At 39.6% G+C, this 26,813-nt stretch overlaps 3 protein-coding genes across 8 annotated transcripts; 1 reads left to right on the top strand and 2 right to left on the bottom strand.

Moving 5' to 3' along the window:
- Positions 1-1,007: 1,007 nt before the first annotated feature.
- On the top strand, positions 1,008-26,614 carry LOC105387973 (general transcriptional corepressor trfA). Of its 3 annotated transcripts, XM_011558787.3 has the most exons (9): positions 1,009-1,460; positions 1,863-3,663; positions 3,931-4,707; positions 4,974-5,122; positions 5,212-5,400; positions 5,821-6,045; positions 8,299-8,353; positions 8,840-8,949; positions 9,643-10,992. In XM_011558787.3, exons 1-9 carry the CDS (start codon positions 1,272-1,274, stop codon positions 9,799-9,801), a joined length of 3,654 nt encoding a protein of 1,217 aa, XP_011557089.3. In that variant the 5' UTR covers positions 1,009-1,271; the 3' UTR covers positions 9,802-10,992. The 3 variants fall into 3 exon arrangements, with proteins under 3 accessions (XP_011557093.3, XP_011557092.3, XP_011557089.3); XM_011558791.3 differs by lacking the exons at positions 8,299-8,353; positions 9,643-10,992 and adding an exon at positions 25,997-26,614 and having other exon boundaries at positions 1,008-1,460; XM_011558790.3 differs by lacking the exon at positions 8,299-8,353 and having other exon boundaries at positions 1,008-1,460; positions 9,643-9,781.
- LOC125489911 lies at positions 11,400-12,953 on the bottom strand. The gene is made up of 3 exons (XM_048627502.1): positions 12,895-12,953; positions 12,107-12,199; positions 11,400-11,844 (listed from the first exon to the last, which is right to left on the bottom strand). The coding sequence occupies exons 1-3, from the start codon at positions 12,951-12,953 to the stop codon at positions 11,400-11,402; spliced, it is 597 nt and encodes a 198-aa protein (XP_048483459.1).
- Positions 13,512-25,685, bottom strand: LOC105387975. 4 transcript variants are annotated; one of them, XM_011558792.3, is made up of 7 exons: positions 25,572-25,685; positions 16,454-16,559; positions 15,938-16,148; positions 15,492-15,688; positions 14,941-15,024; positions 14,381-14,631; positions 13,512-14,215 (listed from the first exon to the last, which is right to left on the bottom strand). In XM_011558792.3, the coding sequence occupies exons 2-7, from the start codon at positions 16,556-16,558 to the stop codon at positions 14,089-14,091; spliced, it is 975 nt and encodes a 324-aa protein (XP_011557094.1). In that variant the 5' UTR covers position 16,559; positions 25,572-25,685; the 3' UTR covers positions 13,512-14,088. The 4 variants fall into 4 exon arrangements, with proteins under 4 accessions (XP_011557094.1, XP_011557095.1, XP_011557097.1 ...); XM_011558793.3 differs by having other exon boundaries at positions 15,956-16,148; XM_011558795.3 differs by lacking the exon at positions 14,941-15,024.
- Positions 26,615-26,813: the final 199 nt, after the last annotated feature.

Here is a 26,813-nt window from a genome sequence, read left to right as displayed (position 1 = left end):
GCGCCGACACACTTGCGGACGCGGCTTACGTACACTGTATGTATTATTAAGAAATATTATAAATAAATGAACAATAAACAATAAACGCGGCTGTCAGCCGCGACTGATAAGTGTGCACGGTCTTTTGTGATAGTTCGTTCCAGATCACTCACGGACGTCTGAAAGCTGAAGGTCAATCCAAGGTTACGTCCGATAGTTTCAACAGCGTAGTGCACAGTGCCATAAACTTATCTGTTCCGGTGAGAGCTCACGTAAATGTCTAATATTTCTTAATTCTTTAAGATTTCAAGTTTTCCCGTAATGGTAATTTACCCTTGCGGTTTTAATAAACACATCTAATCTATATCAATATATAATTTATAAGAAAATAATGAGATATGGACCAATTTAGTTAACTGTCACCGGAACAGATAAGTTTGTCGCACTTCCTTACCTAGATTCCTTTAAGTCGCGGCTGACAGCCGCGTCGGTAAGCTGCGTCCACTAGTGTGTCGGCACCTTTAGAGAGTCCATTATTGTGTGACAACGCGTCAGTCTCAAGCGACACCCGAACTGCCAACTGTTGATGATTTGGAAATATATTATATAACTATTTTAAACTCTGCATACAAGATTTATTTCCGTAAATTTTAAAACACATTTTAGCTCGTTGCCGTACCTGCCTGTGTCGGTGGCGATAAGCCTTTAATGTTATTTCTTCATGAGAGGTTTTGTGAGAGCTCATTAAAACAGCAGTAGTTATTTCAAAGTCACTGATGAGATATATAGATGTGCTAAAGCTAGATACCTACGGAGGTTTCCTTCACCGTTAGAGCGGTGGTACATTTACATTGTACTTAAATTCCAAAGAACCCATTGGTACATGTCAGTGCCAGGATTCAAACCTGAATTCGAGAGAAGCGGGCGCTTACTCCACTGTCCTGCCTGTGACCGTGTGGCCCTGTACTGCTTGTTAAATTTGTTATCTGTGTTTAAATATCGATTAATATATCGTGTAGTACATCACTATGACAACCGAGCATCGCATCCAACAAAATGGCGACTTTTCAATTCATTGATATTGCTTGCCTACCTACAAGAATTTGTTGGTTATATTGATTTTTGTTGAATTTCGTTTGTTGTCGTACAATTACTATTGTATCATTAAAATTGGTATATTTTGTAACTGTACAGACACCGTTAAGAGCGGAATTTATTGAATACAACCGAGATTTTAAGTATTAAAATCTGAATCAGCTGAACCTTTGCTGTGGACAGGCTGATGTCATAGAATGTCGTGGCCAATGCAGAACACGGGTCCATGGAACCCTGGCGTGGTTCCGCCGGTGACCGCAGTTCCTCAAAACATGGGAAACTACACACCGGAGCAGTGGACATTGATGCAACAACAACAAATGCAATGGGCCCAATGGCAGCAGTACGCACAGTGGCAGAATACGCAAACACCCTACGGAGACAAGGTACCATTATAACCCTGCTTAGTATATTTTCTATTATCTAATCGTTTCATATGGAGATCCTTTATAAGGAAGTGATGTATTATGACAATGAAGTCTGTGTTAATTTCTCAATGTATAGTTTTATTGTGCGTCTGATATTCATGTGACTCCTAGGAGATGGCCCAACAACCCCAGATTTCGTATTGACTATAGTGTTCTTGGTGCAGAATCTCGCGCTACAGAATAATGCTGCACTGCCACCAAAATAAGTCTATGTATAAGGCTAGAGGGTAGATAATACAGATAGAGCTAGGTTATAGTTAAAGTCTGAGTTGAAATGCCCTGATACATTTACTCAGCAGACATATTTTAGTCATCCTTGATATTTTAAATGTTGAATAACAATTTTTTGTATTTTCACAGACGGCTCAAATGTCTATGCAGGCCATGAGTGGCATGCCGCCTCTGCCTACAGGCAATGTGCCCATAGTGCCGCCACCGCCCTCACAGCCTCCTCCACCACCTCCTCATGAAAACAACCAGCCCCTGTATGGGAACAATCAGGTGCCAACGCCGGCATCCCAAACAGCCACCCCGGGTGCAGTCACCCGAACACAAGACAATACCAGCCACTTAGGTAATAACCAACAATGGTCTAATACAGATACAACCCAGCATTCTACACTGAATGCTGATGCCCTCAAGAAACTAGCAGAGGAAGAGAGATTGTTTGACATCCAATTCCAAAAGTGGGAGGAAGAAATAGAAAAATGGAAGAGGGAAAATGCTGATCACCCAGACAAACAGGCTTACACAGAGTATGAAAAGAAGTTTGAGTCCTGCAGAGCCCAACTTTTAGAGAGGAGAAAGCAAATGAACTTGAAAAAATCCAAGTTATTAGGTACTGATGTAGACAAGGTTGCATCTGCACCTAGCCAGGTGTCCCAACCTCCTCCATCAGCATCAAATCAACCTATTCAGAATGCTCGTCAGCCACAAAAAACACATTCTAATGCACCACAAATGTATTCCAACCAGCAGCAAAATTACTCCAACCATCAGCAAAATTACTCCAACCAACAGCAAAATTACTCCAACCAACAGCAAAATTACTCTAACCAACAGCAAAATTACTCCAACCAAAACCAACACTATTCTAATCAACAACAAAATTACCCGGCCAAGCAGCAGCAGAATAATTATCCAAACCGTCAACAGCAGAATTATTCCAACCAACATCATGACAATTACTCTAATCATGAAGAGGATGACTACTCCAACCAGTATGAGAATTATTCCAATCAGTCACAGCAGCAAAACTATTCTAACCAACAGCAAAAATATAATAATCAAGGCAATCAGAATTCAGGCCGTCAAAATACCTATGACAGATCTAACAATAAGTCCATACAGCTGCAGGACAGCTATGAAGATAATATGGGTGAAGACGACTCAAGAAGCAATTCTTCTTTCTTGCCTTCTAGTGCAACCTCCGGAAAAGGAATCCCTGGTTTGGATTTAGTTCCTGAAGACAGGGCGCCTAACCCAGATGTTATTGACATCACTGATGATCCAAAAGAAAAGAAAGGGCCAGATTATAAAACAATTTCCAAGGGTATTAACCATATTCTTGGTGATGAGAAGATCATGAATATTCTATCCATGGTAGTTGGCCAGCCGGATAACTCCAATAAGAATTATCAGCAACAGGGTGGTAGTAATTATAACAATGCAAATAGTAACAACAGCAATTTCAGAGGGGCAAATAACCAACAGCAGCCAAACATGAGTTACAATAACCAGAACCAGGTGAACTACATGCAAGGACAAGGCCAAAACTCAATGCAGCAGAATTTCAATCAGAATTCAGGGTATGGCCCGCAAGGGGGGCCGTACAACCAACCTCAGAACCAGCCAGGCTACCCTCCTAATACCCAGCGGCCGCCGCAGCCTCTCATGAACAGAAACAGTCAAGGAATGCCGCAAGATCAAAGATACAATGATAATGTTCCAAATCAACAAGGTTATAACCCACAAGGCAACTACGGAAATGCTGGTATGAATAACATGCGCCGTGACGGCCCCATGCGGCCTGACATGCCGGGAAATAATGTGAATACTCAAATACCTCCGCCTCCTCCAAATAAACCAAAATGGGTTGAGGAGCCACTGTTTACTCCATCTATTATTGTTGAATATGAACACAAACCTCTCAGATTGAAAGGTAAATTGCCTAGAGATAAATATGATTTCGTAGATAGTAGGTGTAGATGTTGTTCGTGTGCAATTTTCTTTTATTTAGTCACTATTAATGAAATTATTTAGATTTTTACAAACTTTATATGATAGTGTTGCTTCTCTGTGATTTCTGAGATATTCCAAAAATATGCAGGTTTTCCGTAGATTTATATATATATATTTTGTTACCTATGCTTTTTTCATTTTCATATATTACTGATTTTTCATCTAACATTCTCTTTTCTGATTCTAGCTCGAGATTTTATTGAACCTGTGCACACCTTCGACTATAACCACAAATCCAACGACGACACATACAAACGCAGAGAAATAGAAAAGGCAGTTGATGAGGAGCTTTTGTTTTCGCGAAAGTCGTGGAGGGCGGAACGGGATTACGACGAAGACATTTACAGTCGGCGTCTCGACAGACACGGGAGGGAGCGGCAGACGTCGCGAGACTTCCACGAGCCACGGGAGTTCGAGAGGAGAGTGCCTCCTCCCAGGGACGAGCCCAGGGATGACTGGAGAGGTCGACCGCCACCAAGGGAGGTAGAAAGAAGCTTCGAACCCAGGGAGGAAAGAACCTACGAACATCGAGAGGAAAGACACTATGAGCCTAGGGAGGAAGAAAGAAGGAGACCTGATGAAAGGCACGACGAGCGGCGACGCGACGACCGAGACCGCTTCCCGCGCCGAGATGACTCATTCAGAGACCGGGAGAGGGAACGAGACAGGGATAGGGACCGGGACCGCGAGAGGGAACGGGACCGCGAGAGGGAACGGGACAGAGATAGAGACAGGAGGGACAAGCGAGACGACAGAATCCGCAGCAGAAGTCGGGATAAAGACTCGAGGAAAAGGGGGATTAGTCTAGAAACGGAGCGCAGTGTTTCGTCTAAGAAGTCGAAGGACAGTTCTGAAGCTCGCAACGGGGCGACGGAGCCGGCCAAGCACATCATTATGATAGATGACTTGTTGGAGGCGCCCGGACGGGATATGAGACCTGACAAAATTGTTGTGATTTTGAGAGGTAATTGCTTAGTTAATATTCAAGAGTACAAAGCTAACTTTCAATCAGAATCAAGTCCCAAGACCAAAAAAATATTGGGGTATTCATGCCCTAATATATTTTTTCTATGTAATTTCTGACACTGCTATGCGTCTTATTCTTCTTCATTCATTTAAATTCATTCTTCATTATACATTCAATTATTTTAAAAAACCCGTTGCAAAGTTTCAGTTGTCGTCTATACTTCTCTACCTTCTAATCTGATCTAATTATTTGCTTTTTTACAGGACCCCCTGGCAGTGGGAAATCGTATTTAGCTAAGTTAATTAGAGATAAGGAGGCCGAATATAACAGCACAGCTAGAATTATGTCTATTGACGATTATTTCGTGCAAGAAGTCGAAATCGAAGAAAAGGATCCAGCTACAGGCAAAATGGTTTGTATAAAAACTTCTTGCTATTTCTCGAAACATGATTTATTTATGTGAACAATAATAATCAATATGAAAAATTCTAACTTTTTCAGGTAAAGAAATCTTCAATGAAGTATGAATATGATGAGAAATTAGAGGAGAATTACTTGACATCACTGAAGAGGGCATTCAAGCGGACACTAACGGATGGTTACTTCAACTTTTTAATATATGACGCGGTCAATGACCAGCTCAAGAGCTACGCTGACATATGGAACTATGCAAGGCAGAACGGCTTTCAGGTATGTCTAGGTTCTTATCAAAATTGGTTACTCACCAATTTTTTTTGTATGGGGAGTTTTTTTTTACCATTGGATTGGAGGACAAAAGTGATTTGCAGTGATGATGATGGTATTAGTGTCTATCTTTATACTACTGTCGTCCTATAACTAAACTATACATCTACATAAGAAGACGTTGAGGGAAACGCAACTGTAAGCCGCACCCATAAACTAACACATCTAAAATGACGGTTCGCCATAACAAGTGTGAATACATCTTCATTTATTTGTTGGTAAAGTTTATAAAGACATTTACACTGCTGCTATAACACCATCAACAGCGCAGGCAAATAACAGTCGATACTATAACAGAACAAAAACAGCACGGCTCAAAATCAACTCAATTTACTCAATAATCAATAATGAACCTGCAACTTATAGGTGTACATTTGCACGCTGGAGCGAGACCCACAAGTGTGCTACCGACGCAACATACACAACCGCACTCTCGACGACATTCAAGTCATATCGTCGCGGTTCTTCGAGACCCCAGCCCACCACATCCAACTAGACCCAACCACGTTGCTACAGAATGCAGCCATACCAGAGGTGCATATGGAGGATGTCGACCATGATACAGTGATGGAGGACGCGTACGAAGAAGAGGTGAGACCTTGAGTAGCACGCAAAGTTTAGGCTGAGCACTGATGTGAACATTTTCGACATTTATTGAATGATGTATGCGACTGATAATGATAGAGGAGATGTGCGGTGCAGGGGAAATATCTGCGAATGTGTCAGTTTATTTTCTTAGATCCGCTCGGCTGTTGGTGATATTGTCACGGCTTCAGCTTAGCTCATCTCTCGTGGAATGCATTAGTCCAATACAACAGTAGTATCTCCGCTCAAGAATTTAAACTACTATATTATTATCAGTGCCTTGAAAATGTACGTTATGGGAGTAAGGCATACTTATTTGTAGTCGGGTTAAATTCAGGTGCATTTTTATGTTTGTGAAGTTTTTTTTAAGATTTTTCCTTTGCGTGCTATCCGAAAAGTAATGTAATTTTTTTATTTTGATGTTTACCAGGAAGAAGATGCAGCTTAGCATTTTATATTACTTATGTTGGACGAGAATAAGCTAGTTACAATGAATAGGTATCGATACCTACTAACATTTATTTTATTCATATCCTAGCCCAGTAAAATACAGGAAATATCTGTGTGAGGTTCGTTATCTGTTGGCCTAGTGGAAGTTTTTATCAACGTTCAAACAGTGAAAAAAAATAATTGTATAGCGTTGATGTAGTACGAGGGCGATACCGAAATGATCGGGAATAGAAAAAAGTACAAAGATATCATAATATTATTTACTTTTATTGTTTTTCAAAGTAGTCTCCGTGACATTCAATGCACTTTTTCATTCGATTAAACCAATCATTGAAACAGTAATTCCAGTCTGAAGTGGATACTGTCAAAACAGCTGATTTGTAAGCTTCGACCGCCTCTTTTGGGCCGCTAAACCGTTGACCACGTAGCATATCTTTAATTCTTGGGAATGTAAAATAATCATTGGGGCTCAGATCAGGGCTATACGGAGGATGGTCCATCAACTCCACGTTTTCCATATTTAAAAACGTTCTTGTTTTGCGAGCGGTATGAGAGCTTGCATTATCGTGGTGAAGGATTATACGACGATTCGGGTTAGTTTTACGAAGTTCTCTTACGACTTCCGGCAAACAAACTGTTGTGTACCAATCAGCAGTAACCGTCCTTTGTTCTTGTAATGGAATCGTAGCCACATGGCCAGTTTTCGATACAAACGAAGCGACCATTTTTTTCGACACGCTGCGTGAGCGAATAACTTTTGTTGGCTTGACCTCACCTTCGAAGACCCAAACTGCCGATTGATGTTTTCTTTCGGGCTCATATGAATAAATCCACGATTCATCACCAGAGACGATATTGTAGACAGCATTTGAACTGCCTCCATTGAACCGTTGCAGAGCAGATCGACACCAATTAACACGAGCCGACTTTTGTTCCTCGGTCAAACGTTGGGGCACCCAGCGCGAAACTAACTTCTTGACACCCAGTTCTTCATGTAAAATGGTTTGAATGGCTGTCATACCAATGCTGAGAGAAGCCCGAATCTGCTCGTATGTCACATGTCTATCTTCTTTTATTAACTGGCGTACAGCATCGATGTTATCTTGTGTTACCGCTGTTTTTGGCCGACCAGTAGAAGGGACTGTGGTAAGAGAGGAACGTCCACGGCGAAACTCAGAATACCAACGATATATAGTCGTTTTACTTGGTGCTTCAAGTTTATAAATAGAAACAAGCTCGGCGAGACATTGTTCTTGAGATAAACCTCGACGAAAGTTGTGAAAAATTATTGCACGGAAATATTCCCGCGTAAGCTCCATTTTTTACACCGACTTGTCAAATTCAAATGGTCAATACTCTTTTATTTATTTTTTTTTTTTAAATTCGAAAATGGAATTATGTTTGAAAAAACACTACATTTGATACACCAAAAAGGTTTCACTCTAATTTATTCCTAAGTATTCTATTCCCGATCTTTTCGGTGTAGCCCTCGTACAGCGCTTCCTTCGCCTGTCCTGCCAAAAACTAACTTTACGATTAAATTATTACTTCTCACTGCTCGAACGGTGTAAAAACTCGCTCAAATTAATATAAATTTTACTTACATTACATTAATTTATGTACATATTTATTATTATTTTGCTTTTATATAAAAAAAATAACACTATGTCCTTTTCTTGGTAGATACGTTCTATGATGCATGGTTCATTTATTTACGTAGGTATCTGATATGGTAGGAGTAGGATAGGCTAATGATGTTCCTTTCAGCGTGTAATAAACATTTCTAAAGATGTAAGCTGCTCCATCCAGGTTGAACAATCGTTCACTTCAAAGTGGGAGCGAATGGACGACGCTTCTAAAATAGGTAGGTTTTATCGGAAATTATTTATTATTGTTGTTGTAAAACTTTCTGGTATCATTTATTTCGTCAATAGTGTTTTAACTTTTTGGATCGATTTCTGACCGAAGGGTGAAAAGGGCAAGTATGCATGCTAGTATAAGTTTAGATTAGCATTTAGACTATTTCGTCCTGCCATTGGTTGGTTTAGCCGCCATTTTGTTCATTCAGTCGTTTGATTGGCCATGGACACTATCGTTGGTGAACTTGCACTCTCACTGACACCATAATCTTCAAATGCTTCGTATTTGTGACCACATATAACTTTAAATGTGTTCATCCATTAATCATTTAATTAGACTACACAGCGGTCGTACGAAAATCCAGACTTGATTCAGCCTGGATTAAATATTTCTTGTCTGTACTATTCTAAAGTCTATTTATACTCCCGTGACCTTTCGGGTAAAACACTGTAACTGCAATTTGCTAACATTGCCGGATGCTTTGTTGCAGCCCGGTTGGACGGCACCTTCAAGCCACTCCGAGCATCGGCAGTCTCCATGGAGGACTACCTCCAACTAGACGACTGGAAGCCAACCGTCGCCAAGCCGGGAAAGAAATCTGTAAGTATCTTATACCACCTAAAGTGTTAGATTACCTAGCTTTTAGAAATTCCCAACGGTAGTTTACCGTATTCGGTCTTGGTTTTGCGTTACTGTTAATTTTTTGCGTATAGAAAGAATACGTTTATTGCAATTGCCTTTTCGGTATTGTGATGTGGTTGTAAATACATAAGTATATGAAACTTATCTACAGCGTGATGTTGCGTGCGATCAATGCATCAACGTGATACGTTCTTGAAAACGTTACAGCAATTTTGTTGCCGCCAAAAAACATTTGAAAATAATACACCTGTGAAAGACGAAATGGGATGACGTTCAACTTTATCGGCACCATTTTTGTGCTTTGAAATTTTAGAAAAATAAACTTTACCTACTGATTTAATATTTAAATTGACTTAAAACTGCTTTACAACCATGTCCGAACTTCGTTATTTGCGTTTGCATTTAGCCGCTAAAAGACATTGTTTTCACACGTCTTTTTCTGACTAAGTGGAACGATGATTTATACTTTGGACATTCCGCCCTTAAACTTTGAATTTTGACATTTTGAATATAAAAAAAACACCTTTGAACCGACATTAGTATTTCGGCTCAGTTATTTTTAAACTTGTCCGATTGCCGGTGAGTTGAACCCTTACTATGCTAATGTGGTGTTTGCCACGCGGTTATTTCATCGCATTATAATTAAAACAGGTCCGTTGGGCTGATATTGAAGAGAGAAGACAGCAAGAGAAGATGCGTGCCATCGGATTCGTGGTAGGTCAGACTGACTGGAACCGCATGACCGACCCTACTATGGGCTCCAGCGCCCTGACTCAAACCAAGTATATTGAGCGAGTGAAGCGGAACTAGGCTGCAGCTATTCTGCTGCAGTCTTTCATCAATGGGGAAGAAAACGCAAAGCTTAGGACCGTTGCGTCATTTGTCTGTAAAAGCTGGCTTGTCATTGGTGGGTTGTGTAGAGATTTTTAACGTCGTGTGATTGGCCAGACATAGTCGACGGTGCTGCCAAAGTTTCGCTAGTTTTCTTCCCTAATGCTGTAATTCATTTTTTTATTGTATGTCTCGTTTATTTTTGGTCGATGTTATATAGTTTAATGGAGAGACGAATGAAGGATTAGTCAGTGTCAAGAATTCCTATTGGAATAGTGAGAATTCACAGTTAAGGTTGTAGGTTATAAATACTGTTATTTTTTATAGCGGTTAATAGCTAGGTAACTTTCTGGATAATTTTGCTTCTACCGGTTGGAGAATGAAAAGGTTCAGGACAACCCGACGTTAAGGGCGTAACTAGGGGCTAACTCTCTGAATAAAAATCGAATCATGTACTTGTTCTTAAACAGTTTTTACTTGAATTGAACCGCTAATAAATAAATTTAGAAAAGTGAGCCTTTTCATTGCCCGATTCTACCTAATTTGCCTTTTTGTTTACTTTATTACAAAACTTAGGCTAAAAGCATAATCTTATAATAATATTTAGTTAATTCATTTATACGTATCTATCAGTCTTCACAATTATGGGAGCATAGGCATCATTAGATAGAGGTACTTAGCCGATTCACAACCACGCGCCATATATGAGTCTAGTGTTTGAAGTAATTTCAAAATGGTCCTTATGTTTGACTCACCTCTGACATACGACTGTAAAGGCGGGTGGTTGAGAGTTGCCACGCAGTAGAGTAAATATAATAGGCCTCTTTTGAAAGCTGGTTGGATGCAAAATATAAATTTGAAATTAGAGACAAAACTCAAAACAGAACCCTAAAACTCACGTGTTTCAAATCAGTCAAAAATTGCCTATTGTATTGACTACTATAAGATGTAATATTATCCAAAATTTTAAATAAAATTAATATATAGTTATCACTTACTTAGTTCACCATCAGTAAAACGATAATCATTTTAATAACTCCAAAATTTAAGTTAATTTTCATCAGCTAGTAGTGAATAAAATTGTTTCGAACATACACGTAAAGTATCTGCAATGTTGTTGTAAATTAAATGTGCTCCCTGATTTAGTAAATAAATTATTATGATAACAACTGCCTTGTATTTTCATTTTATATAGGTTAACTTAACTTTATTCACATCACGTACATTCAATCTGTCGTGTAATTTTTTCCTACGAATTTTATTGAATAACTCAAATTATTTACAATTTACTTTGTGTAGTCAAGATGCAGAGATGTACCTATAGGGACCCAAAAAATATTAACGAAATACTTACATGTATTTAGCACACTGCAAGCATTGCATTGCAAGTCATAAGAAAAAGTCCCGATTTCAAGGGGTAGGCCTATTACATATTTTTCCACCTTCGGGCACCTTTAATAACCACTGCACCTTTAGGTGTTTCTTTTGATTTCAGACCAAGAGAAAGGAAGAAACTTTTTTTTTGGTCTGAACAAGTAACAAAATAAAAAACAAAAATTGTAGCCAACCTAAAAACTTTAATCTACGTTTACAGGACTTGATATTTCATGAAAGGAATGTCCTCGGCTCGAGTAATCTTGGTACAAATGTTTATAACTTTGCGGATTCATTATCGGTGTGTGCTGCGCGGTTTTTATTTTCGTCAACGTACTTTTGCCGCCATTTTCGTCGCGTTTTCTTTCATCGTCGCGTTGTCTATGGCTTTTATTTTTTATGCGTTCCTTTGCCCGCTGCGTTGTGGTGTCGATTTCGGTGACGCCACTTTTATCCATTTTGGTGTTTATTTTCGATAACTTTTGTTCTCCTTCTCGGCCCGCGGTCATGATCATGACTTGAGGTGTGCTCATGGACTGCATGTGTTCTCTTAGGCACTGCTGGAGGATGTGAAGGAAGAACAGAAAAGCCAGCAGGGTAAGGGCCGACATGGCTGCGTGGTTCTTCTTGCCGTAGCTGTGGTAACTGCTGCAAATAAAAAAGTTTTTTTTTAATGAAAATAAATCCACAAATTGTACTACCTAACACAAAAAATCAACGTGACTATTTTACTAACACAAATCGATGATGTTTTAATGTCGGTCGTGTAAAAGATTTTGAAAATTCAGTATTATTAAGGGCAGTTCTATAAACTTTAGAAAATGATTAAAATTATGATCTAACAACTTGATACAATAAAACAGACTCAATGCATTCTACAATAATTCAAATGTTTAAATAAACTACTTACTGTTTAGAGGAAACATGGCTATGAGCGTGCGGATCGTAGGAGTAAACTACGTGCGGCTCGTGCGATGCGCCGCCGCCGTGGTAGTCGGAATATCTAGAAAAATATAAGACAGTTTACCTAATAATAATAGACTTGTCAGACAAATATTTATAAGTCTAACCATAGCAATAGCAATGGTTAGACTTTATAAATATTTAGTCACTCTTAATTTCCTAAAAGGTCTGAGTTTCACAATAATAATTACTTATATCCAGGCCCGGATACACAAGTCTAAACAGTGATAAATTGTGATGACCATTGTCGATTTAATGAGACTTTCTTCACACCAAAGTTCATCATCATAAGATCCGAAATCTTATCTTCAACAAGAACAAAAGTGCTCTCATAAAACATAATAGCTATTTAAATGACCTCCTGCTGATATTATACGCTATTACGATTTGTAGGTGTCAATGTCGGTTCGTTTTATTAATAGCTATCCTCTCGGAGAGGTAATATAACAGCAGGGGACCATATTAACACTTTCCAATACATAAATGTAATTTAACAATACTGTTAATTTAAGTACACTTCCGTTTCCGAAACGGAGAACCGTTTATCGAATCGTGTCATTATTGATTATAGACCAAGCCTATGTAAACTATTGTTTACGTTTCAGTGTATCTATCGCGAACTTGTTTTGTCAACTATTTTAGGATTCAAATTGTATTGAATTTGGTACAAGTTATTTAGTTTTGAATTCGCGATAGGGCCCCAGGGCTACCACTACACTACTCTACAACACTGACCTGTCAGCGGCATGTTTCGTCCCGATTCCCATCTGAGACAGCACGTTTCCCACAGTCATGTCGCCTGTCACGTCGCTCGCATGTCAGGGTGCAGACTGCCTGAATGTCACAGCTCCGGAGCAGTGACTGATGTTTCACGCTCTGCTTCCACGCAAGATGGGAGGCAAGTCACGGGAACGGAGTAACGGTGGTGCAGATGCGACACGGTGATATGTTTATACGAGCTCGTAATGCGGGCGAAATTGTTTTCACCCTGTAAACCAACGTTTTGAGGTAATTTCAGCGGTTAGCTCCGTTTTACCGTCGAATTTCCACAAAGTAACGCATACTTTGTGGAAATTCGACGGTTAAATAACTTGGTACCTACGTAATTATTATAATATTGATAACTGGTAATGATAACAAACTCTATCTTTGCTTCAATTATAAATTGTTCTGAATTAATTTAATTGAAATATGAACAACACGTACCATTAACGCATATTATGGAAGGACACTCAGACACTGTGAAACGGATCTGTGCTACTTTAATAAGTGATGAACTTTTTTTTATATAAAATACCTGTACCTACAAAAAATCACAAGATAAAATGGGTCATTAAAATGAAAGATGCATGTACTATTATTTAAATAATTTATTTTACATCTCAATCACACAAGGACGTCCTCAATCACACACACAAATACATACTCTACTACACTAATAGGTAATGTAAATCTTTATTATTTACATCACGCAGAATTTAATCTTTACATCAGTCGTAATTGAAAATTTGGCGGATGATTCTTTAATTAAATTATAATATTTTAACAACAATTAATTTGTTAATAAAATACAATAAAAAAGGTAGGTAGACATAAACTTGGACGGGATCATTTACCATTGGGGTATATGTTTGAATACTTTACAACACCTACTTAAAACTTCTAGAATAAGTTAAATAAATAAATAATTTATTAAATAGATCACTACGCTCGATGCGCCAAGAACGTGCGGTGGATTATTAAATAAGCCATTATTTTGGCACACAATATTCACCCGGAAATTTGGAATTACAAAATTTTAACTGAAGTAGCGCTCGTATCGATTTTACAGTTCGATCAAAATAAATTGTTCCTCAAGAATTTGGTGTAAGTTTTATACTCTCTCTTCGTCTCCAATTCTCTTAACTGCTATGTAGGTGAACTGGATATTTAAACTTCGTTGCACTGGAGGTATATTTGGCGACAGTCGACGCCGGACCGGCCCCTGCGCCCGGCTTCGTAGAACTCCTCGAAGCTTCCACCTGATTGCCTCTCCAGGACGAAACTGGCAGCGTACCTGATAGAGAAACACAAGTTATTATAAAGAGTGAACGGAAAAGTTGTGAGAATCTTCCGAAAACTAATTAATGCAAGATCACGAAAATCAACAGGAGATGTGATAAACCCATTATGGCCATGATACTTTGAAAATCAATCATAAGGAGATGACATCAACACTCACGTTCCAAGTTGGCAGAAGACGCTCTTAGGTCCGATGTCGGTCGAGCATTCATTGTTGGCGTCACAGACGTATTTCTGCAGGCACTTGTCGTTGTCAGTCCCGAAGGACCGGACGTAGGTCTTGAGCATGGCGATGCCGGCGATGGACGCGTCACTGATGGAGTCCTTGCGGCCGATAGACCGCGCGGCGAGGGAGCGGTGGGAGAACGAGGTCTTGAGGGCGTCCAACAGGTTCACTACGATGTTGATGAACTGCGGAGGAGTGGGGTGTTAGTCGATGATTGTGGGATGTTGGTGAAGATGTTTGGGAATCGTGTCATATTATTTATGATTCAAGAAGCATCTTTACACGATACGATGGCTTGTTTTGTTTTGAAATACGATAAAGTCACTGTTAATGAAGAATGCAGATCTACATTAAATTAAATGGAGGTGGGAATCGACTAAGATCAATTTTGAATTCTACACACATGACGAAGATCACGAAGTCTTTGGAATTAATTGGATTGTTTTAAGAATAAAAGGAAATTAAATTATGGATAAAAGAATATGGGGGCATACCTCTCCAGCCTGTTTTGCCATGGAGGCGACCTGGTCGGGATCTTTCGCACCGAGAACCGTCGACAGAACCGCAGCCAAAATACCCTGAAGCAAGCGAGAAGCAACACCGTCTCCGTAACCGAATTTTACTATTTACACTCTTTTGGAAAACCTCAAAGATCAAGAATTGTAAGTATTGAAAGCTGATCAGATATTGATCAGTCATCTGGTAATTCTTTGAGGTAATCCCATTAATATAGGACTAGTTACGTAAGTGAATTGGGATTCTAAAACTACATTATAAATTATAACTAAGTAAAGTCTTCTACAGGTGAGGGTTTTGCAGTGCCAACTTTTACACTAACAAAAGTGGTTGCTAAATCCGTTTACGGGATATCTACAGAGTAGGTTAGTGGATAAGGGATTCTGGAACTGGATATTTAATCGTTCATTTTGTATATTACACATTAATATGATGATTAAAGTAAGATTTACTTGGATTAAGGATTTGTGTCGATTAAAATATTACTTTGGAGAACATGCTCTCCAAGGGGTTTAAGATAGGGTTGTACCTGCATGGGCGAAGATCCGTTGTCTACTTTGTCGATGCCATCGTTGGAGGCGCCTCCGCCGAGGATCGCGGTGAGGATCTTGAGGCCCATAGACAGGAGGTTTGCCCAGGGGGAGGGGGACACTGAGTCTGTGTCGAGGTTGTCGCTCTTGTTGGGGCCGGCGTTGCCAGGGCTGAAGAGCATCTGCATGATCATACCTGGAACGGAAGCAACATCGCACTTTGAGCATTTTCTTAGTCTCCGGTTTAGATTCTCGTAAATTTTGAATAGCACGTTTCAGCTGTTCTTCTATGCCATAATATCCATGTACAAATAAATACATAAACATATAATAGAAGCGCCAAAATCGATATTTATTGCCAATTAGTTTTTAATTCTGGACAGCATCAGCAAAGCGTTTACCTACGTTGTTATGGGTGTAAAAAGGTTTTGGGAACAATAATTACCAAGCACATTTGAATTACCAAGCATGTTAGACCAGGAGAAACCACTGTCTGATATGGAATTGGTCTGGATGTCGTCGAGATCATCGATGGCGACTTTCTTCAGCGCGTTTGGCTTCTCCGCGAACTTGCGTTCCTGAGCCTCTTGCGCCTGCTGCAGCGCCAGCGAGTTGCTGTAGTACTGTGGGTGCTGTGTCCTGACGTGGCTGGTCGCCTGGAACCACAACATTATACATCGTTAATAACAATTGTTGGAAAAGACGCTGAATGTTTCGATGTTTTTTTATCATGATTTCTTAAGATTGCCTTTTTGAGAAGTTCTTATCGCGAAGAATTTGGATTTAATTTACTAAGTAACGAAATTCATTATGTCTTAACTATATCGTTATATTATTTCCCAAATACATCAGACAGCTTCCGTAAATTAAACACATCATAACTTCATTGATACGCACAGCTCACACAACCCATTCATCCAAGGACATAAGTGTAAAAAGTGTAAGTACAAATATACATTACCTGTGATATAAGGGGCGCATGCTGCTGGGGGTAGGCCAGCGTGTGCAGGACGCAGGACGAGCTGATGAGGGCGAGCAGCGCCCAGCCGGATACCTTGTGATGCATGCTGCAACAACAGATACGAGTGTAAGTATAGCCTAACGGTGAGGTGTTAGGGTCAAGGAGGTTGGTGCCTGTTTAGTTTCTGATGATTTGCGTACTAAGGACCTTTAATTTGTTCTGAATATGGAGTGAAAAATTCATTACGTCGAATCGTGAAATTTTAAGGACTGCGGTTATTTACCTAAACTTTTCTACCTCGTTAAATATTAATTCTTTAATTTATTTTTTATCGTAGGTAATAATCGACATGGCATTTGATTTACAGACTTTTTGTAAGCTATAAAATTACAAAACCCGCAAGGGGCTAATACTGAGTTGAATATTTATAAATGTAATTGTGGTGCGACTGCGCAGCGCGGCGGGCGATTAGAAAGTGTTCTGATGAGTGATTCGCGCGGATTGATCGCTTGTGTTTGGACTTGCTTAGAAAGTAGTCCCTGGCGACTTTCGGTGCATTTTTACTTGCAGACCTGCCGACTATCTAATTAGAGGACAACCTGCTCAGTAAACAAACCTAACTACGAGGCTACGTACATAAAGCTTACGTAACTTTGGTTTGACGCACAAGTAGTTTCATGGAATACTTTTAACACTTTTATGTTTCGTATATAACTGAATGATGCCGGCAGAGATGACATCTAATCGGATTCTCTGGCAATCTTGCAACACCGATAGTCAGGGGCCTAACTGTGCTTCGGCGGCCTACGACGCTCGCGATGCTCTAAAATGTGTACCAATCAAATATGGGCAGCACGTGTGGGCACCCATCCGGACGGAATGTGTGTTAGCGGCGCCCAGCGGCTCTCGCCAATACAGGTGACCCGGTCGCTCCTAACTGTAGTTCGGCTGTCACTTCTCGATCGAGGCTGAAGAGGTGCTAGTTATAAAAATTGACGTAAATTACTTGTCCACCATTAACGGTCACGAGCGGCCTCACGGTCCACTTTCTTTGGCCGATAAAGGCCGCACCTGTCGCCGCCGTGATGGCTATTGCATCACACAGATTTGCAGGTTGTTCACTTTTTGCGTGTTGAACTTTACCTACCGGATATTAAAAGGAAAACGGCTACGCACGATGTCCATAAAACGTAATAGCGTTGCAAATGGTTACGAATGTTTGCCTAAGAGAATACATTTTGAAAAGCTGTCGCATTAGAAGTGGCTATTTGTCTTGTTTGTCTCAATGAGCAATAGGTGTAAGTAGAAGCAAATTGCTTGGCTTGGACCGGCGGCGGCGGCGGCGGCGCACCGGTCTGGTGACAGCGGCCGCCGAGATTCTCTCGGGAGAAATTTGTCGTCGCGAGACTTGTACTCGCAACGACAACGCTTATGTTTTATGTATGCCTGCGACCACGGCAAATGCCTACTTATATTATCAACTTCAGCGCTCGTTTTGTGCACCACTGTAATTGTATTCGCCGGAGATCTGTGGACATGCTTTTCCAAGTAGAAAGCAGAAAATTTACCGAATGTTTACGGCTTTAGAAAAGCTGCTAAATCTGCAAACCTATGTTTAGTGCGTGTGAAATGAAATGTTTATTGTAATGTACGAGTAACTCTTCTAGACTACCTACGTAAACAGGCACTTGTTAAAAGAGAAATTCATGAGGTCAAGCTGTTGGTAGATAAGTACCCGAGCTTCTCAGTTCAAAGCTTTATAAAAGGGTAGACGTTTTCCGGTAAAATGGCATCGACCTTATGACCCAGTAACATTGCCGGTGGCAAGCGTTGAACTTCACGCTGCAACGCGGATTAACCATCACTTTCAATGAACGCGGATCTCGGCGGTCCCAACAGCCTACATTTACGGAATTATAGCGTTTGCATCCGTTGTTTTTGTGACGGAAAATCTTGCTTACTTTCGATTTCTCCTAGCCTCTTGTCCCCAAATCATTGTATGTTTTGCGGTTGCTACTTTAAGCGGTGAGTTTTATATAAGTATACTTGTTATACCTAAGCTAAAATTTGCGATCCCATTCACTCTTGTAATAATTTTAGCGCCAAAGTTTTACTGCAATGACTGAGATGTAACAAGCATAGATAATTACGTCGTCTAGCAACGCAGAACAGCGGCATCGATGTATAAGGCGTGTGGTCTCGACACGACGTGCGATGGGTGAAAGCGGCGGATTCGCGTGTGTGTCCCGCGCACAGGCTCCGACTCCGTGCTAGGTTCACATGATGTTGGTCCAAGTAGACCCATTACGGGACCGTCACGGTCTGCACTTTCGTCAGGAGTCTACCGTGCAGAAATAAAAGTGCGATTTCACTGTCATTTGACAAATCGACTCGTACCGTCTCCGTTTGTGTTCGCGGCGTGTGTACTCAGTTGCATCATGCAGAAAAGTGGTAAAAGAGAGCGATAAGATTAATTAAGTTCCACATCTCGGATGGAGATTGCGTTTTTTCGGTGTGTTTTTCGCCCACTCGCCGCTGCCGCTGCGGACCGCTTTCTAAAAACGTGCGCAGGCGCAGTACGCCGTGCGTGCGCGCTACGCGGATATGGACACGGATCGATATTTACTTACATATTTATTCTATCGTTACATTGCGTATGATTGTACGGGCTACACCTATTATTTGCAAAAAAAACTCAAGTCGACAAATGATTCTATCAAGTGGATCCACTTGGTAGCATCAAATTATTTAAAGTAATTACCTTATTAGTGCTAAAACATTTTGATTCTCTTGAAACTGTCTGTTGAATCAATGATTTCTTCAACAGTGCCGACCCGCAAGCCTACATTTAATTCTATAGCCCATAAAAACCACATAACATGACCAACGCTTGAATGACTCTCGCTCGATGAATAAATCGATCGTTTGTCTCTACTCAGTTGCGGTCTCGGTAGATCGCGTAGCATGAGGAGGGTCGCTAGCTTACGAAAAACTAAGTAATGGAGTTCTCGCTTCATCAAGAACAAATCTGAATTTTGTATACCTATAAGTAGGTATTTTGTATTTATATACCAAGTTATCATTAATATTCGTTAGTCAGGTACTACACATAATTGCCCTTATCCAATTATTTTTCAATAAATTTTAAATATGAAGCAATATCTCATATCAATCGTTCGTGTATGCGAAGCTAGCATAACCCTCCTCTATCCATGGATGCGTGTGGACCGTTAGCCTGCTCCCGATGCAGCAACGGTAAACGTTGCAGATCAATACCGCATGTCCGCCTCACCTAGCGCAGTCCAGTAGCTGCCAAACGGAACTCGGATTGGCTCTGATTACTACCCACTTCATGATGCCTAAGTAGGTGCTTGTTGCATCTTTCTTTCAAGTTTATTTATTAATGTACAATCAGGTTGACTTAATGCTAAATGCATTGTCTACCAGTCAACCTGCAGAAAGAAGGGAAGTGCAACATTATAAATTAATAAATAATAAGAAATTTTCTCACTTGCTTTTGACGTAGGTATTTGCAATAAATATGATAATGTATCCGAAAGGAATCCTTGTTGAATAATAAGTATCCCTTACAAATTCTTACGGACAGTAAATACCACTTCGTTTGCCGGTGCCGCCGACGGTATAATTTTCGTCTTAAGGCGGTATGTTGCTCAACGCCCAGTGATTGAAGAGGTCCCACTTGTGCCCACAACTTTCACTTTAAATTTTCGGCCATAATAACATAACACAGCTCAGACTTGATGAGAGCCTTGGAGGAGATTTAGAGTCGCACTCGAATACTTGATAGGCCGTTGGAATGTAACAATCGGTTGCGCATGATTGGAAGCTGATCGCTTCAGCTTTTAATATATAGAGGATCAAAGCGATTATTATTGCCCGCGTCTCATCAGATTGCAAGTCATTGGAGGAGGCATTTAAATACCGTCTCCCACTATTCCTTGGTGATTGTGCCGTGTGCGAGAAACTTCCAGCAGGTACGTACATACCGGTAGGCACGCAACAGGTTCGGTATTGACCATTCCAATCAAAGGCAGCTTTCCTCGCACTTTCGACGATCGGTTCACAGAGTGCGCCAAGACTGTTAATTACTTGTCGTGGACACATCGCTGCGTTATGTGATGTGACGCGCTTGTTTACACTCAGAGATGAGCCAAGCGAAGAGAAAGCTCGCTGTTTATCCACTTTAGACGTTAAATGTAGGCCTCACGTTTCTTGAGATTCGAGAAGGTCCGAAGGTGTCATTGTTCGTCTCGATGATTGATAATGACCAGTGCTAGCGTGGCCGATACAAGGAAAACTGTAGAGTGTCGATTGGACATGGAATCTTCATTTTACTATCGGTAATCGCTACTTATCATCGTTGTTTTTCACACGATCATTAATAGCTTTCTTCTTATTTTATTTTGATGCAGGTTGAAGCATATTGTGGTGAGAAGTGTGGGAATAAGGCCGGTCGGATGCACAGATTGTTTCCTTCAGTTGAACTTCAGCAACTTGCACTTCCGTTCATTGTTTTGACTAAATCTTAAGGGTCTGCAAGGGGTAATCGAGGGTTGGCATTGTCATAGAATTATGTAGTAAACGATGCTCTACAACCTTGAAAAAAATCACACAGGTAGTCGAAGAGTCTAGCTAGGTGCTGAATGATTCGAATTTAAGTAAATGCGTATGGATAACTGTAAATAAAATTCAGAATATCACGAAAAACCAGAAAATCACACTCCCGTATTGTAACAACTGTTTCGTAATTATTATGAATTTTCATATGATTTTTATCATATTATAAAGTTAAATGCTTGGACTAGGCGCTAAATACCTTGTTTTTTTAATAAACACACACTTATTTTGTGTAAATTAATCGCAAACTTGAGCAATTTTTTTCCCTCAAATCTTCATACAAATATCTATGGCGGCTTTCTGTGTTATAAAATCATAAACACAAGTGACGTTTGACTCAGTCGGCCGCTGGCCTCCAAAGAAGGGTCACGTCGGTTTAGGCAGCACTGACAGCTCGCGATCTTATCGTGTACAAACACAAAATCACTGCACATTGGTTGTCATTGCACTTTTTCAACTTTTATGACACCAACATAATTTGATTTGAAATTGAGGAAGCATAATTCTTTTATTATATTCAATACATTAAATTAGATAGTGGGTAATATTCTCGTGACATTACAGTCTCGTAAAAGTCTGATGAGGAGCAGGAATATAGCGAATGGATCTAAGTGATGACAATACGCAGGAACATTAGGTTAAGGATCAAAAATACAGTCTCATGGTGCTGGTGGAGGTATGGTCTCGTGAGGATCTGATGAGGGCAGTAACACGGTGGTGGCTCAATTTTATTTCAAAGATGTTAATAGCTAAAAGCATTGACTTTGGGCTATTAATTATATTCTTCAGAGAGAGAGAAAGATATTTTATTTTTCCTCTGGATGAGTTAGGTTTACTGGGTTTACTAAGTTCATTCTGTTAATGGCACCAAGTTGTTATGTGTTCATAAGTAATAATTATTGATTAACAAAATGCTGTTGGTTCTCCACGAAAATGTAAAAATAAAAATAATATAAATAAAAATAAATTCGTAACGTAAAATTGTCAATGACGGAATTTCTTCTATAGACAGTAGCCACTAAAAAAAACCAACGATAGATTGCGTGATTTGAAGATAAAGATAAAGATACATTTATTCGACACATAGACAGCAACAACAAAAAAAAGAAAAATATGGATTTCAAGAAAAAGAAATACATACTTATACAAAACAACAAGGACAAAAAAAATAGAACATGAGACAAAAACAAAAATACAGACAAAATACAAAACAATAACACAACGGTTTGCTGTCCGGAGTGTTGAAACGGCACCAGCTCAGCATGAGCTGTGGACAGTAAGGCCACAGCACTTGATTGATCGGCGAGCTGAGCACCAAAATCAAGAAAATATTCAAAGTTTCCATACTCGCTTTTCACGCACACACATCACAAACTCATACCTTGTTCTAGGAGCAATGTCTACCCTGCTGCATTTCCATGACCACTTATCACTAGTGTCCCACCGGTTTCGGTGCTCAGCGGAATAGCACCATTAACCATTATTATTCTGAGATATCATCACTTTTTATTCTGAGTTACCCAACATAAAATCACGCCATCTATTGAAATCATTTTTTAAAATTAGGTTTTGTCTATGGTGTAATCCCCAAATTTAAGGGTAAAAGCTAAATAATTCTATTTTAACCTTTTTTATACCTATTATATTAAAAGACCTATTCAACGATACCCTACCTACACCATCAAAATAACCGGAAAAAATATCAGCCCCAATTTACTTGTATGGGACAGGGAGTACCACAATATTTTTTTTGGGGTACTCCCCATCTATGCGAAATGACAACTTGATATCTTTACCCGTTTCTGAGAAAAAGGGCGGTGACAGACGGACAACAAAGAGATCCTATAACGGTTGGTTTTTTCCTTTTGAGGTACGAAACCCTAAAAATAAGAAAAAATATTATGCTGCTACCAAAAAATGTACTTACAGGTATTGAAGGTATTTTGTTTGTTTATAATTATATATTTTTATTTGTAACTTTTTAGTTGTTTTTATTCTATGAAATTTTACGTCAGTAGTTCATGATCATTTTTTATTTCAATAATTTTGTTGTTATTTAAATAGGTACCTTCAATATGCATATTTTTGTAATGTGAAAATCAAGCCCTTTCATTCGGTACCTTACACGGCAATGTTGAATTATTATTTTTTCGATCATCACTTATGTCCTCTAGAGGGTGCTATGTACATTTTAATGTAACGTCACATAAACTATAACCATCGTGCAATCAATACGCGTCTAACAATACTTCATGCATCAAAATTTATCAAGCCGTTTAGGCTACAGGAGGGAACAAAGAAACAGACAAACATACATACATACAATCAAAAAACATTACCTTCCTCCTTCGGCAGTCGGGTAAAAAGGAGTAAGACAGGGGGTCATTCTGAACTTTTGTTCTACGAGTTTTGGAAATTAACAAAAAAAACCTTTTTCATAGAAACTTTGTTGGACACGTGACTTTTTACCATGGAAAACGAATATTTTTTTTTCGCGAATTTGCAAAACTCGTAGAACAAAAGTTGTTCAGAATGACCCCTTGACTCATTCCCTTTCGGCTTAGTATAGCCCTTTTGCGACACTATGAATTTACTTTGCTTCGTCGTCGGGGTTCAGTTGGCTGGAGGATGTCCAAAACTTATTATCTACACTTTAATACTTGTAGTTACCTTTCTACAAGTAAATACCACATTTGTTTGAAAAAGCTAATCGGGTTCCGAGTATGGAGTAAAGTGGCACTCCTATTAATTTCTACTCTTTCCTGGTGCCTACCAGTGTAAGTAAAAATTATACTTAAGTACCCTAAAATCACCCAAAATGTACTTGAACATAATTTTCAATAAAGTTGGCGAGTAAAAGTTTATCGAACCACTGTGCAAACTTACATGTGTGCGTGTCACTGCGTGTGCTGTGTGAAGAGCATTGAAAACCCAAATTTGGCGCGGCTCGTCACCCTGTACGGGCCCTTAAAGAAGTGTTTATTAGAATCAAGGGCAAACTGGCAACAACTGGGTATTCATTCGGATAATAAGTAATTAAGCCATGCAGGCAGCGTGATTTGATTAAGCGATACAGGTTGGAATCATGAAAAGTCCAGAGAGCAGATCAATGATACCGAAAAACTAATACTTTCAGATGCATTCTGTATTTCTGTACCTACTCCAATAGTAGAAGAAGGCAAGCGTCAACGGCAAGCATGTCGAAAATGTCAAACACCAGCTTATCTCTTATTCCTTCCGTGGCTTTGGCTAATTGTTATGCTAATTAGTTACCGAATACCGACATGGCTCGGCTTACTTCATCAGTGGTGGCACCGCTGAGGAGCCATGACTGATTGTGTTGCATGCGCTTATATTCACATTTAGAAAGTGAAGGTTGGAATTACCATTTCTAAAGTGTAAAGTGAAATGAGTCACTTTGTTTTGGTAAAGTGTGAAATTTTTCCTCAGTCCGTTAGCGTTATGTCAAGCGGAGTCTTGGGTTTGAATGCCGCTCGTAATCGTTTGTTTGTTTTGTTACATCGCAGCTTTTCTCTTTTGGCTTGTTCGCTTATTTTTATTAATTGAAGCCAGGTAACTACGAAATGTACAGCTCACAATATATTTAAGTATAACTTACGAGAGCTTTATACCTAATTATGCTGCAGGTAGGGTACCTATCTCCCAATGGTTTTGTGTGTATGTCTAGTGCCTAGCAAGTGCTACCTATAGGTAGAGTTGATAATACTACTGAATATTAAAGGAATATACCTCTATTATAATAAATATATATATCATAATAATTCACAAGACGGTATGGTGCAATTATGTAGCTCGCTAATATATAATTAGGTACCTATTAGTAAACTACATAATATTGAACTAAATATCTGCATACACCCTATACATAATTTATAATACTAAATTTTAATACTTTCTTAGTTACTAAAATTTAAGTAAAAGCTTTTTCAAAATATATTAAGTATTATGAGCTTTCAGCATTTGCTGTAAGCGTGAACTTATATATCTATATAACAACGTTAGGAATAAGTTGGAATTTTATCAGAAAGCTAGGTATTTAGTTTGTCCCGTACGTGAACTTGCGTGCGTTAATTTCACTGATAAAATTTCGCCCCATATTCATTACGAGCACTCACTACATACTATAACAGGAAGACGATCTTAGAGAAAAAAAATTAAACACAAAAATAAATTAACACATTTCAAAGGTGCTTCTCCAAAACCACACCGGAGCGGGCGACGGGAAAATACCGATTCAAATCAGATCACTTTTAACATTCTTCAGAAATAATCGGAAGTACTTATTACGTAATTTCCGATACTTTTTTCACTGAACCGATCACTTGCGAATCACCCTTTCAATGATACTCGTATTAATTATTACAATCACGTGGTCACTCATATAACTTTCACACAATAGCGTCCGTTTACACCGATGCACTTTTTACTTCACCGAGTCACTGAAAACTTATCAACTTACCTTTTTTCTGTTACCGGAACTGTTGCTATCACTGAATCACTGAACACTTATGTCTGCACGAGGTAGCTGGTGGTGGCCGGTGAAAGTGCGTGTTGCTTGCTCGAGACTCTTACTTGCAATGAGTGGCCGGCGCCTTGAACTTCACTATATATATAGGATGACCCAGTTACGGGCGACGATGGCTAACTGTGCTAGTTGGTCCAGCAACCTGTTCCCCATCCCGTTGTGGGCCACCCTGTATATCCCGGTCCTTGTCAAGGACGCGCACCTACAAATTTCGTGCACGCCATTGCGTTTTGGAACGGGTTTCCGATCGTAGCTCTCGGAACGGTCATCGGGACCGTTAATCCTGGTTTAGTTCTGCCCAGTAGCAGTAACGTGTGTAATGAAAATGATTTAGTAATGGTATGTCTCTTCTGTTCCAGGTACTGCTGCGGGTAACGTGGCGATGGAGAGGGTAAGGTATGGTGACCATAATGTTTACGACAGGATTTGGTTGACATGGAGGTGAAAATAATGTGGTAATTATAACATATTCAATTTCATTGCTGTGTTGCAGCAGCACTGAACTAAAATATGAATGTGGGAAGCATTCGAGGCGCCACCGTTGCATCTAAACTTTTCAATAGCTTATAAAAAATATGCATCATAGCATCACCCATAAGTTTATTATCGACATTTCTGCTGTAAGTGGTGATAATGAATTAGTCCTATTCTACACCATCCAAGTAGTTCCTCTAGACTTTCTATCTACATTATTAAGAGTACTTCCCCTTCAGATGTCATTATATATTTTCATTCTGCATAGTATCTGATCCCATTATCAAGAGTGCCGCTAACAAGTATCTAGGATAGGTTGATCATCCGTGTAACAAGTGATTAGGTACTTATAGTGTAAGTAGCAAGTGTCACTTCCCACGCACAATCTGGTTCATTAACAGGCGCTAATCGCTGCTTGCTTTTATTCACTGCACCGTTCATCGCAAACAACGATATTTAATTACGAACTAGATGGAGTGTCAATGCCAAACAATGTATCGACAGATATCACTCCACTTATAAGTTCGGTTAGTAGATTTGTGACTTTATTCATTGGTACGATGCAAGGTTGTCCTTAGGTAGAACATAAAGCGGTTTGACAGTAAACAAAAACGGATAGATTTTGCTTTCTTTTTGTATGTGACAACATCTTGTTCGTATATTGTTAATCTAAGACTGCACCGTTCATCGCAATGCCGCTTA

The sequence above is a fragment of the Plutella xylostella genome, chromosome 18, assembly GCF_932276165.1.
Source record: "Plutella xylostella chromosome 18, ilPluXylo3.1, whole genome shotgun sequence".
Lineage (NCBI taxonomy): Eukaryota > Metazoa > Arthropoda > Insecta > Lepidoptera > Plutellidae > Plutella > Plutella xylostella.
This window is presented reverse-complemented; position numbering and strand designations above follow the sequence as displayed.